Raw genomic sequence first — 13,196 nt, forward strand, 5'->3', positions numbered from 1 at the left:
TCAGCGCCATCTGTACACTGAAGTTGTTCGTGATCGATGCATTAGTCGTGTGATTCCGTTTATGCAATATTTACGTTGTGATTCATTAATTGTATGACCCTTGTTTTTCTTTCTTTTTGTTTTTTAAATCTTTCGATTTTATTTAGGTAGGCAAAGGTGAGTTAATTGCACAAATTTAATTTTTGCTTGAAATGATTTTCGTTACGAACATAATAGCTAAACTGTTGTTAGAAATGCATATGAATGCTATAATTCTAAGTTTTCCCCATTTGAATTCAACTTGTATGTTGTTTTCAGCATGGCCCGAGGCTGTTCTGGTTCAGAGAGTGAAGAAGAAGAAAGACATGACAGATTCAAATCTGAAAGGAATCCCAATTCAGTGAAACCTTTGTTTAGATCCTTACCCAGTTCTCTAGATAATTATACATCAAGATCAAGATCTCCATTAAGATCTAATTCATCCAAATGTGATAGATACAGGACAAAAAACAGTGTTGATAGTATCTTGTCTAGAAGGGACAGAAGTAGGGAAAGAAAGCGAAGTAGAGAAAGAAAGTCTTCAAGGGAACATGATAGAAATAGTGGGAGCTCTGATGATAAAAAATCATATCGAAGATCCAATATTGAAAAAAAAATTGACAATGGACGAGATCGATATGATAATGAATCTAGAAAACAAAGTAGAGAATTAAATGGAAACAATGATAAAACTTGCAAAGAAAGGGATCACAAATGTAAAGACAGAGAGAGGAAAAGAAAGAGCAGGGAAAAAGAAAGAAATTTGTGTAATTCAAGACGAGATATTAAAGAAGAAATGAGGGAAGAAAAAAACAGTAAATTTGAAAGACATTCTAGCAACAGTGATTCTGATTATTTGAAAGATGATAATATTGATGATAAGGATCCTTATACTGAGTTAGAAGTTCCAAAATTACCAAGATACTATGAAATAGTTGATGAATGTATTGAAGATTCTGAAAAATCATCTCTCAAAGTTGGATCAGATGATAAATCTTCAAAAAAACATAAAAGATCTCGAGAAAAGTCACAGACTCATCATGATAGTAAAAAGAAAAAAAAAGAAAAGAAACATAAAAAAAAACATAAAAAAACTGGAGATGATATTAAAAATGTCATGGCAACTGAAGAAGATTCATCATCTCTGCCTGATGTCATAGTTTTAGATAATCCAAGTGATGAAGTAGTTTCTGGAAATAACAGGAATTCTGCCTCTGAACAAGAAGAAGGAGAAATATCTGGTAGTGAGCCAGAACAGTATTTTGGGCCAGCATTGCCCCCAAAGGTGATTGAGGAGAAACTTTATGGACCTGGTTTACCTGTAGACGAGGATCTTTATGGACCTGCTCTACCCCCAACTAGTTCTTCTATGGAGGAGGAGGTGTTGGAAGAGGAGGAGCAAGGAGATGAGGACATCATTGGGCCACTTCCCGTAGGACAGGAGAGTCTCGCACAAGCAGCACTTGACATCAGGGCTTCTCTTCTGAAAATCGAAATGGATAACAAGGTACGTTACGTATCTTACATAAAAAAAAAAATGTAAATAAAAAAAGATACTAATCTAATACCAATCTAACCAGTGGGTGGGTATGTACTTTCTTATATACCCTTCTTATATATCTATTCTTATGGGTTATCCCCTGAGAAAGATGCTTTTGTTCATTATATGGAGGTTTCCGTTAAAAAAGGGTTATGTAAAAACATCTCAAAAATAAAATAATGGAATTATGTACATATTGTCACTTAACTTGTAAATTTCTTGAGTACTAAGAAATGTATAATGAATAGCTTTATACTGTTTAAAAAAAAAAAAAAAAAAATTGAAGCATAATCTAGAAACATCTTGTCTCAACCGTCATTTTGTTGGGCACATATAATGTTTTCTTACTTCACATTGTCTATAGAATAATGTGTTGACCTAGTTCATACTTTTTATTTAATATAATTTCAATAAAGCTCTAATTTATTCAGCAATTAACAATATTATGTAACTATTCCAAAGTAAGAGACTCACTTAATTTAGTTCTGAAATTGTGAATTGGTAAATCATATTTTATAACTTATCTCTTATAGAGGCGTAAAAAGTATTGATGGGGAATAAAATTTGTGTCCATATCTGGAGTGGAAGGGTTCAAATGCTTTTAATATGCATACCTTGTTGGCCTGGACCTTACTAAAATTATTCGTTATTATTGCTTCATTTAGATTGCAGCTGTCAATAAACTTTTGCTTCAATAGAATAAACAAATTCCGAACAGATCCTTTTCAGTTGCATTGACCTAAAGCACAAATACAAATTACTTCATGGTTTCAAGTTATTACTGACAACAGTGGTCTTACCATTTTCTGGGTGTGAATTGGTGAGTTCACACTCTCCTATCATGCCTAGTAAGATTTGTGAATCTCCCACCCTAAAACAAAAATTAATGTCTTCTTACTTATTTTTTTTAATTTATTAATTTTTTTTTAAATCTTGCTCTAAAAGGACTATTTTAATTATGCTCCATAAAAATAAATGAAATTTCATTCATTGGAAAAACTTAGCCTGCCATTTACCGAGCAATGTTCATCCAAAATCCATCAACATTACACAGTTTTAGATCTTCCCATATTATTATTATTACTAATAAACAAACACTGTATCCATGATAATTCAATTGTAATTTTTTTTATTTATTTTAATCAGCTCTTGTCATATTAATAATATTAGTCATCATCATCAATTTAAAAAAGAAATTGGTAAGAAAATGAGGATTGATCCACGAAACTTTGCCCACATTATTTGATATTGATAATGATGAATTATTACCAGAGCTGACTAAAATAAATAAATAAATAAAACTACAACTGAATTATCATGGATACATTGTTGGTGTTTATTAGTTATAATAATAATAATATGGGAAGCTCCAAAACTATGTCATTTTGAAGGATTGTGAATGAACATTGCTCGGTAAATCTGTTTCCCGTTTTTAATGTAGAGTTAAAGTGGCTTTATCCTTCCTACCATCGTAAGTATTTCGTGGCATCTTTCATCTTCCAAGTCATCCATTTCCACCGTCCTTCATACATCTTTGAGCTCCTTCAATTCAAATCCTCTATTCGCGCCTGCAATACCCGTTCCCGGTCTTCAGATTTATACACAAGGGCCCACCAAACCGCTGCCTTTGATAGATCATTTGTTATCTGATCCTCATCCTTATGAAACTCTATCCCTTCCAACATCTGTCACTCCAATACTCTCCCTACCTTTAAATCCCGTCTGTTCAATCATTTCTTATCCATCCAGACTCCATAAAATTGTAAATCAATATAATTGTAAATATGTATATAAACTTTTATACCATTCTTAATTATTTTTACATTGTTTTCTTTTTTTATTTATTCATTTTTTTTTTTTTTTTATTGTTCAACTGATTAAAGTGAGAAAGTAACTTATAACCATTTTTTATAATGACTATTTATATTTCTTTGTATTTTTGTTTAAGTAACTCTGAGGCTCCTCAACCCTCATCTGTTGATTTCTCTGTATTATTCTAAAGGGACTTGTCCCAAGTATTATTAAATGGCAGGCTCATTTTTCCAATAAATGAAATTTCATTAAAATTTGAAATTACCTGGTCCTGACGAAATATTGGTTAAAAATATTTTACTGATATGCACTCACTTTTGGCTTCATATTATTCCAGTTTATTAACCATTTCCTTTATTCCCCAGAAGACTTCTATAAAGGATTAACTTACTTAATCCCTAAATCTTTCAAGGAGCATCTTGATCCTAAAGGTTTTAGGTTTATCACCTAACTAAATGGAGTTTATAAATTACTAACCTACATGATTAGTTGTAAGATATCTGTCTATAAGTTTAATATCATCTCAAAAGAGTAACTAGGGTGTAAGATGGATGCCAAAGTATGATACAGAAACTAATTTTCTGGTTATAATGTTAATATAATAAAATTATTATATTTTCTGTGGTTCCTTTTAATAATTGTATTTTTTAAATAATATTTAATATAAAACTTATTAAAAAATAAGTTATATTTCTCAATAACAAAAGCATTATTTTTATTAATTCAACAGAAATACCATTATATTTTAAATCAGTTTGACTTTTTTATGCACTGCATATACTTAAGCATATATTAAATTTCCTTATACGAGAATAATCACACAAGGAAAGTGAACATTTGTCTAGTTGTCAATGAATTTTGGATGGCAGTGTGAAGTTTTTTATGCCCATGCCATATCTTTTCTCAACATATCCTGTAGAAAGTGCTGAACATCATCTTCACCTCTGAGCTGAATCACCTTCCAGCTAAGTGTTCTTTTAACTTACGGAACAGGTGATAATGTTCCATGTTTATTGTGAAAACTATTTTGGCGAGGGCATATAAAAACTGTAATGTTTCTTCAAATAGGCTTGAACTGAAGTGGAGTTTATATCGAAAAAAAAAAAAATGTTCATCCTTTAAAGTAATGTAAACTTTGTATTGGGCTGCGAGAGGGAAAATGGTGTAATAGCCCACTTCCTGTGGCGTAGGAAAAAAAAAAAAAAGTAATGTAAACTTTACAAAAAATAAGCAGAATTTTGAATTTTTATGTATTTTATTCACATATGAAAAATTTTGATTCTTTTTTTTTTTTATAGGTGAGTTATGAGAAAGAGGCGATTCAGAAAGTGCCCGCTCTTCCGTTCCATAACACTATTGTGTCGCTTGGGACACGTGGTCCATTCTTGTACTGGCCGTTGTCTATCGCCCCAAACTCACCGGTCTGGTCATTTCTTCCCACCTTCAACTTCTTCATCACTTTCTTCTCGGTCCCACGATTTGGGAACTTCCTTACTTCTTGAGAAACTGCCATAAATCTCAGTCAGGCTTCTCAATGGAAAAGATGATATGTTCGTGACATCCGAGAGTGTTAAGTATGTATAAGTTTATATGCCTCAGTTCAGAGAGGGAAGTCTCAGGCAGACATGGGGAAGGGAAAATTTGAGGTGAGTCGTTTTTGGGGTGAGGACACATCTATTATTTTAATTATGCTTTGTATATAGTAGGGCACTGGTAAACATATTTACAAATATGTTATAATATTATACATTTTTTTCACTTTTAATAAAGTTTATTTTGAATTAATGGTTTCTTATGTTTAATTTTTCTTGTTTTATTTATTTTGTCAAACTTCTGTGTATATTATTTTGGACTAAAATAAGAAACATTTTATCATCCTTAAAAATTGTTATATCTTTCATAAATAGGCATTTCTTAATAAAATGTAATTTACAATATTTCTATTTCAGCACTTGTTACTCTAAGAAACTTGTAAGTTAACTTATATCAATCGCTTGTTTTTTTGTCTTAAAAATGTCTCTTAGTTCACTGTAAGTAATAGGAATGTTCAGAAGTTTTATTTTATTTTAAAATCTAAATTTGTGAAACTTGAATAACTTAGTTAATTCTATAGTTATATACTAAGTGGAGTAATATTCTAGAATACTGGAAATAGATTTTAAAAACAACTTATTAGTTCTCAACATTTTGTTTATTGGCTTCTTGTTTTTGCCATATATATTTGGATCTCTTATAAATATTGTATGTCGTTTATTAGAAGGGAGCTGTTAATCAACCCTGGTCTCAGTACACTGAAGTAACCTATCGTTTAGTAATATTTTCTTTTATAAAAAATAAATGCAGCTTATCTATTATCTATTGAAACTAACAAGAATAAGATACTTAAAGATTTATGGATATGTTGGGTAATGTTATTTTGCATATATGGGAAAATAGGATTGATATTGGCTGATTTCAATATTTAATGGTAGTAAATTTTGTTGTTTTTGGTGAATAAAAAGGGTATATATGATTAGGACTTGGAGGGAAGAAGACAATGTTGAGCTTTAGACTGTTCTTGAGTCGGTGGAAGCAAGCTCTGGGGGAGAGCCCCATTGTTTCAAGAGTTTATTCCAGAAGTGTCCACTAAAAACCATATTAAAAAATTGGTTGAAGTGAATTAGAGTACTTTCTGAAGTGATTGGTTTTGGATTTGAAATGAGAAAAATGAAGATTGGACTTTGGCCAAAAGGCAGAGAATAGGGCTGAAATGCCGAAATAAATATAAATGACTTTTTATTTAATGCCTACCTTTTCCTACGTTAAACCTACGTTTTCAATGTTCTTGAACTTTGAATTTTCACATTTATAAATTAATTTATTTGTATAAGAAATTGTTTTCTCGTAAAAGTAATATGTTCTCTCTATATATGTATTCCTATTTTTTTCTGGAATAATAAAAAACAAAGCTTAATAATTTTTGAATAGTAAAGAGTCTAAAATATGAATTTTTATTTATTTCATTGATATTTAAATTGCGCTGGAGTAATATAAGTAAATATTTTTTGTTTGTTGTATAACTTTTCTTTGTAATAAAAAAAAATGTGTAGTTGGATGATATTTTTTTGTTATCTAAAACAAAAAAATCTATTAATAGTAAAATTTGTATATACTGAAGAATAGTATAAAATAAAAATAAAACCACACTTGATTTACTTTAAAGTATTTTACAATCTAATTATTATTTTTCCATTGTTGATAAAAGAAGTAGTGTTTTAGTATTTTGTAGCTTCAGATAGAATACTGCTATCTTCTTTTGCACACTTAACTCTCCCAATAGATAACTAATTTTCACCACTATACTGTTAAGTCGGTTCAGTTATCATATCCAGTATAAAACAAATTTAAAAAATTTTGTAAATACAACAATTCATAATCTGGGTATACTTAATTTCAGCCAGAATGGTGGTGAGGAAAGTGGTGGATATCGAAAAAATATAATGAAAAAGTTTTCAGAAATATCTCTATGTAGAGGAATAGCAATTTTTTTCTCAGGAAGACATTAAAGACAGTTCAGAACCAGTGTGTATTACTCAATTAAAAAATTTGGTTTGTATAGATCCGAATCCAGTATTCTCGAGTATTATCATAGTTGTTTTTATGTATTATATCAGATTTTCATTTTAAACTAATATCATGCTATTTATTATTGAAAGTTAAAATAAAAAAATATTTACAATAAAAAGGTGTTGAGGCAAATGGGGACCAATTGAAGTATAACCTCTTAACATCTTTCCATTGAAAATAATTCAGTTACAATTTGCCCTTTTTTCTACCAAAAAAGTGTCCTTTTATATCTTTTGTATTTTTTGTCAGCACTTTTATTTCAAATATTTATACGTAAAGTGAACGTTTATACTTAGTAGGCTTTATGTCAACACTTTGTGGTGTAATGCTTATCTTACCTGCTTATTGTATGTGTTGTGGGAGCTAATTTTATATTTTGTCCGGATTTAAAGAATGCTTGATATATTTTCACTTGTTTTATGGAAGATGATAAGCAATCGTACATTGTGTTAAGAGGAAGGGAGGGTTACAAAAAACAAAACAATCTACAGTGAACTATCTTTTCATTATAATACAACAGAAAACCACATGACTAATTTGACAGCCTCATATATTTATGTTTATATGAGCCGAGATTACTTCTACTTACACCTTTTATTAAGGGGGTCCTTGATTGAGCATGACTATTTGCTATAGTCCTGAATTAATCTTCGATTATGTTTGAAAAGCTAAATATCTTTATTTAAATTATACTTAATCCTTATACCTAAAATTGTTGAACATTTCTTTTAGGAATGAGCCTTCCAGGTTTATGTCAAGCTTCATTGCATATAGAACATTGCCTTTCTAATTATGTGTGACCAAAATAACTCATAAAAATTTTCTTATATCAAGATCTGCTGTAATGAAAAGTATAATACAATACAATACAAATATTTTTTTATGCCAATTTATCCAAATAATTGGCATTGGTACAAAGGTTATTAATAGTACTGGTACTGGTATTTGGTGGGGGATCAAGTCCGGCAAGTGGGCCTAGTGGTCCGGTCCTTTTTGCCAACCTCTGACGGCTTCCTAGGTTGCCTCCGCATACTAACCAAGGTGGGAGTGTCAAGATTCATTCTTCGGGACTGCTGAAAAATGAATGAACTGCCCCAGGTGGGAATCGAATCCTCAATGTTCTGAACCGAGCACACTGGGACCTGCGTCTCAACCCGTACGGCCGTCACGTCCCTTTATTAATAGTAAGATATTAATTTAATATCTTAAATAGTGAAAGAGAAAGAAATATGATTATTAATTATTTTATTCATTATAGAAAGTTAATGGGTGGTTAAAGTACTTATTATTAATGAATACTTATTATCACCAGGACCAAACAATTACATGTCAAATAAATTGACTTCTTAGATCTATCTGAAAATATTTTGGTAGAACCCCAATAATTAAAACCTTGATTCAGATTTCATTGATTTAATATTGAAGGTAAAAACTAAAAGAAAAACTTGATGAGATTTTTGCAAGTACACTTGTTTATATATATTTATATTACTGTTTACCGATGACTAACCAAATACTTTCTAACATAAACAAAAAATTTTCATGGTTTATTAGGATCAATGTGGTTACTGTTTTAAGAACGTTATATTTGATTTCGTTAGCCAAAGCTTTAATGATTTATTTTTTCCTTTTATAGAAATCTACTGGTTGATCTTTTTCAGAGGCATGGTTTAGAATAAACTCATTAATTAATGTAATGAAAGCAAGGAAAGAAAAATGAAGAAAAGAGAAATTTGAAGAAAAGGGCAATGGGAAATATATGAGCAAAGGTGTTTTCATTTGAGGAAAAAAATTTAGCGGGTGTTTTACCGACAACGAAGGCAAAAAATCTACTGAGGGGACCAATCTGTATAGTGGTGTATTTATTTTTATGGGTCAAGCTGTATTGTTGTAATATCATCAGGATTCTGCTGTGTATTAAAATAACAATTGCTTTGTTCTTATATTATTTATAAAGATGAACTAACGCTGGTAAAAAGCCTAAAGAAGTTTTTTCTTCTCACTTAAATGATGAATTAATTATTAATTTAAAACCTAATTACCAAAAATAATTTTATCTTTATCCTCCCATTGAAATTCAGCAGATTTATATCCTACTATTTTATCAACATCAGATATATAGCTACTTTCATCAATTTTTTTCTATTTAAAATGAAGCAGGACTTAATATAGTGCTTGAGAATCAAAATATGGAATAAATTATATTTAAGAATTGGTTAGTGTTATGCATCATTTTTCTTATAAAATTTTAATTTAAATAATTGACAAGTGTGAAGGGAAGGGAGAGTGGGACTTGTTTATTAGATTGTAGCCTAGATTATTTAGTGATATTCCTAAGAATGTAATATTTTTGTGATATAAAAACTATTCATTTATTTAAATTAATTTCTATCTTTTTGTATTGAAGTAGTTCAATTTTTTTAATGAGTTTTGAAGCTTATCATATTGTGTTCAAAACATCATTTTATCTGGTTTTTCTATTTATCTTTAATGTTAATCAAATATTATTAAATTAATAATAAAAACTCACTTATCTATGTGATTCGGTTATATCCCTTTGCACAGATATTATTACTTAATGTTTCTTTTATTAAAAATAAAATTGAATTAGCTTTATGATTCTATTTTATAATTTTCCATTTTATAATATTTGTTTAATAGTGCTAATGTTTCAGCCAGAATTTCTAGTCTTCATCAGGGCTACTAGTAGGAAATCGGGAATCTAAGTGATTAGATAAAATTCTTTTATATTTATTCATTTTTGATTATTGCTGACAATGAGAGCTTTTATTTTTTTTCAAATAAACAAAATTGAAGGTATTGTAGAGGAAGATTTTTTAAAATTCATTATTGAAGCCCTAACAGACTGTTTTAAAGAGGATAAGATCTAGCTGATAATCAATATCACTTAATGTTGAGTTTAATCAAAATCGTTAGTACCATTTTTGAGAAAATGTAAAATATCAATTCTTTAAAGTGGCACTTCTGGTGATTAGTTTATCGTAAAAGTTGCTGTTATATCTCATGCATATATTAGCCTTAAATAGCTAGGCTACACATAGACCATTTTTTGAGTCTTCATTATTTGGACTCGGTGGACCTCAAAACATGTATTTCTATTGAAAACTTGAATTCAAAATTTTGTACAATCAATTATGAAAAGGTATTAACCTTTCCTTACCTTATATTCCATTATACACTAGATCTTCTCTTCATATATATTATCTACAGCCAACTATCTTCTCATCATTTTAATTTTTCTAGTCCTAACTCTGTTTGATACGATAATAATTATTTTTCTAGTTTATTTTATTTATTTTTCTAATCAGCCTAAGATTGATTATTAATTTTCTGTGAAGGAATTTATAACCAACTATTATAATATTGAGTAAGAGAGAAAATATGACCAACAATCTTTGCTATTTTAAATCTTAAATATTTCGATTTAAAAAATCTGCTGATAAGTGAGGTTTTATTAACTTGTCTTTTACTTTTTTTTTTTATAAAAAATTTGTTTTTGTGTTTAAAGATTATTTTTTTAAGTTTTAAGATTAATATCTTAAACTAACATAAGATTTATTTGTTAAATTCAGAATTGGTTTTGCTTATTTATCAATATTAATTTCAGGGAAATATAACGATTTTTTATATTTTGGTTCTTCTAATTTGCACAATCTGATTATGAAACTTTTTATAATCTACCACAGACAGAGGCAGAAGTGGTCAGAAGAGAGGAATGGATGATCGAACTACCAGATTCTAAGAGAACACAACTTGGTCTCAGCTCAAGGAAGTTTAGAACAAATGCAGCTCCGGACATGTCTGATAGGTCTTCTTGGACTGACACACCAAAAGACAAAGCAAGGAAACAGCTGGTAATTCTATTATTTATGTACCATTAGGTATGATAGAAAATCAATGAAATAATAAAAAAGATTAATGTAAAGGTATAATAAAAGATATATCTTCATAATTTTAAAAATGCCAAGAACTTGGTCTGATCCATGTGCCCCAGGCACTGCCTATGCTTCCAAACCCATAGGGGTTCGCTAGATGTTATTAGGAAAGTTTTGCAAGTAGCATAATCTATTAAATTTATTAATATTTTATAAGGGGGAAATATATTTATCAATCTTGTTATAAGGGTAAGCAGGGTAGTTCAGTGTATAAGGCACTGCACTACTAACTCTAAGGACCCGGGCTCAAATCCAGCTGTGGTAGATATTTATTTATTCTGTTACTGTAGCCGTGAGTCAACCATTCGGTTCCCGTGGGTTCGGGAAGTGATCATGAACAAATCGCCTTCTTGTATAACAGTGGTTCAAGAAACAGTATTTTCTTACAATGTACATAACTCCTGACCCTTCATGGATTGTAGTGGTACAGATTTTTATTATCTTGTATAAAAATTGTTTTACAGTCAATATTTCCATTTGATATTACATGTAAATTGGATATGTCTGATCAGTGCCTTCAATGTTCACCCAGCTTATCGGTAAAACACTTCAGTTTTTCCAACTTCAAAGACCAAATCTCAGTGTTTAACTTTTATATAGTAAGGGGAGGTATTGTGATCATAAACATTTCACATCTGAGTTTTTGAAGAAAATACTCCTTTTAAGGTCTAAATAACCAAGTCTCATGAAATGGTGTATTTTTAATAACATTAATTCCTTTTGTAATAGATCCAGTACACAAGTCCTCAGTAAAAATTATGAACTTAGTCTGGCATGTCTTAATATTTCTGCCAAACTTGTTAATTGGTGCTTGTGTTATCTCCATCTTTTTCTTAGCTGGTTTCCTATCCAATTTTGATTTTTAAAAAATAGTAATTTATGGAACAAAACAAATTAAATGTAAATTTTTTCCTCAGAATAGAAGTGAGTGGCTGTCTTTTGTCCCTAATTTTTGCATGTTTTATGATTTTTTTTACTGCACAGAATCTAGACTCTAATCATTAGTCAACTGTTAGGATGGCCAGACTAATAATACTTGAATAAAGAAACTTTCTAACAAATTTAAAGATATGCTGCGGCATGCCACAAAAAAAATAAAACTGGTATAGTGCATGCATCACATAACTTTCACTTATGTAGATTTATCAGCTCGTGTTGAAGTTATCACTATTTTTGTGATTTTCAAACCAATAATCACGAATTAAAAAAAAAAAGATTAAAATTATGAACAATAAATTTTTGTTTTTCAGTTGCTATAAAAATTTGCATTTTAGGGATCCTCGAGATGAGAATAAAGAATGTAAATTTTATTCCTGTCAAGAATACTACAATTAAATGAAAGCTTAAGGCAATCAGGAAAGATCGAGTGGTATCAGCTTTACCCATTCTAATTGGATGCCTCAATTTTTCCTTTGATCTCCTTTAGTATATTCATAAAATTCTTTTATATTTATTCATTTTTGATTATTGCTGACAATAAGAGCTTTTATTTTTTTTCAAATAAACAAAATTGAAGGTATTGTAGAGGAAGATTTTTTAAAATTTATTATTGAAGCCCTAACAGACTGTTTTAAAGAGGATAAGATTTAGCTGATAATCAATATCACTTAATGTCGAGTTTAATCAAAATAGTTAGTACCATTTTTGAGAAAATGTAAAATATCAATTCTTTAAAGTGGCACTTCTGGTGATTAGTTTATCGTAAAAGTTGTTGTCATATCTCATGCATATATTAGCCTTAAATAGCTAGGCTACACATAGACCATTTTTTGGACTCGGTGGACCTCAAAACATGTATTTCCATTGAAAACTCGAATTCAAAATTTTGTACAATCAATTATGAAAAGGTATTAACCTTTCCTTACCTTATGTCCTATTTATAGTAATAATTAAATATTTTTCTGTTGGTTTGTTATAACTCACAAATTCAGTAGAAATTAAAATTTTTACTTTATTTTTTTAGGTAATTAAGATTTTACTGTATTCTTTCCTAAACATATTTTTCACTTTATATGTATATAATCTAGATGGGAGAAAAAGAAGAACTTGACACAAAGAAACTTGAAGTAGCTGAGAGAAACAAAGAGATGGAAATGCTTTCCAAGAAATCTATAAAAAAAGAGAAGTCACTTCTTGAAATCCACCAAAAAGATATTAAAAGGAAGAAAAAGGTAGTGTTTTATTACTGATATTATCAATATTTTGTCCTACATCATATTATTTTCTTTTTTATTCAGATACTTATTTATATAGTATATAGTGTA

The 13,196-nt window shown here is 29.6% G+C and overlaps 1 protein-coding gene across 3 annotated transcripts in view; it reads left to right on the forward strand.

Moving 5' to 3' along the window:
* The first annotated feature begins 1 nt into the window (after nt 1).
* LOC106685848 (pre-mRNA-splicing factor 38B) overlaps nt 2-13,196 on the forward strand; it is a 16,046-nt gene continuing 2,851 nt past the window's right edge. The window contains exons 1-4 of one of the 3 annotated variants that reach the window (XR_001343908.3): nt 2-156; nt 298-1,525; nt 4,669-5,016; nt 6,807-10,720. Coding sequence is in view for 2 of the 3 variants with exons in the window: in XM_014428806.2 (XP_014284292.1) it covers nt 299-1,525; nt 10,684-10,851; nt 12,960-13,103 (1,539 nt within the window). In the remaining variant the exon portion in view is untranslated. Of the gene's footprint in view, nt 157-297; nt 1,526-4,668; nt 5,370-6,806; nt 10,852-12,959; nt 13,104-13,196 lie in introns of those variants that run through there. The other 2 variants (XM_014428806.2, XM_067047824.1) reach the window with 2 other exon arrangements.

This window comes from Halyomorpha halys, unplaced genomic scaffold, assembly GCF_000696795.3.
Source record: "Halyomorpha halys isolate HHAL.00 unplaced genomic scaffold, Hhal_1.1 Scaffold34.1, whole genome shotgun sequence".
In the NCBI taxonomy this organism is placed as follows: domain Eukaryota; kingdom Metazoa; phylum Arthropoda; class Insecta; order Hemiptera; family Pentatomidae; genus Halyomorpha; species Halyomorpha halys.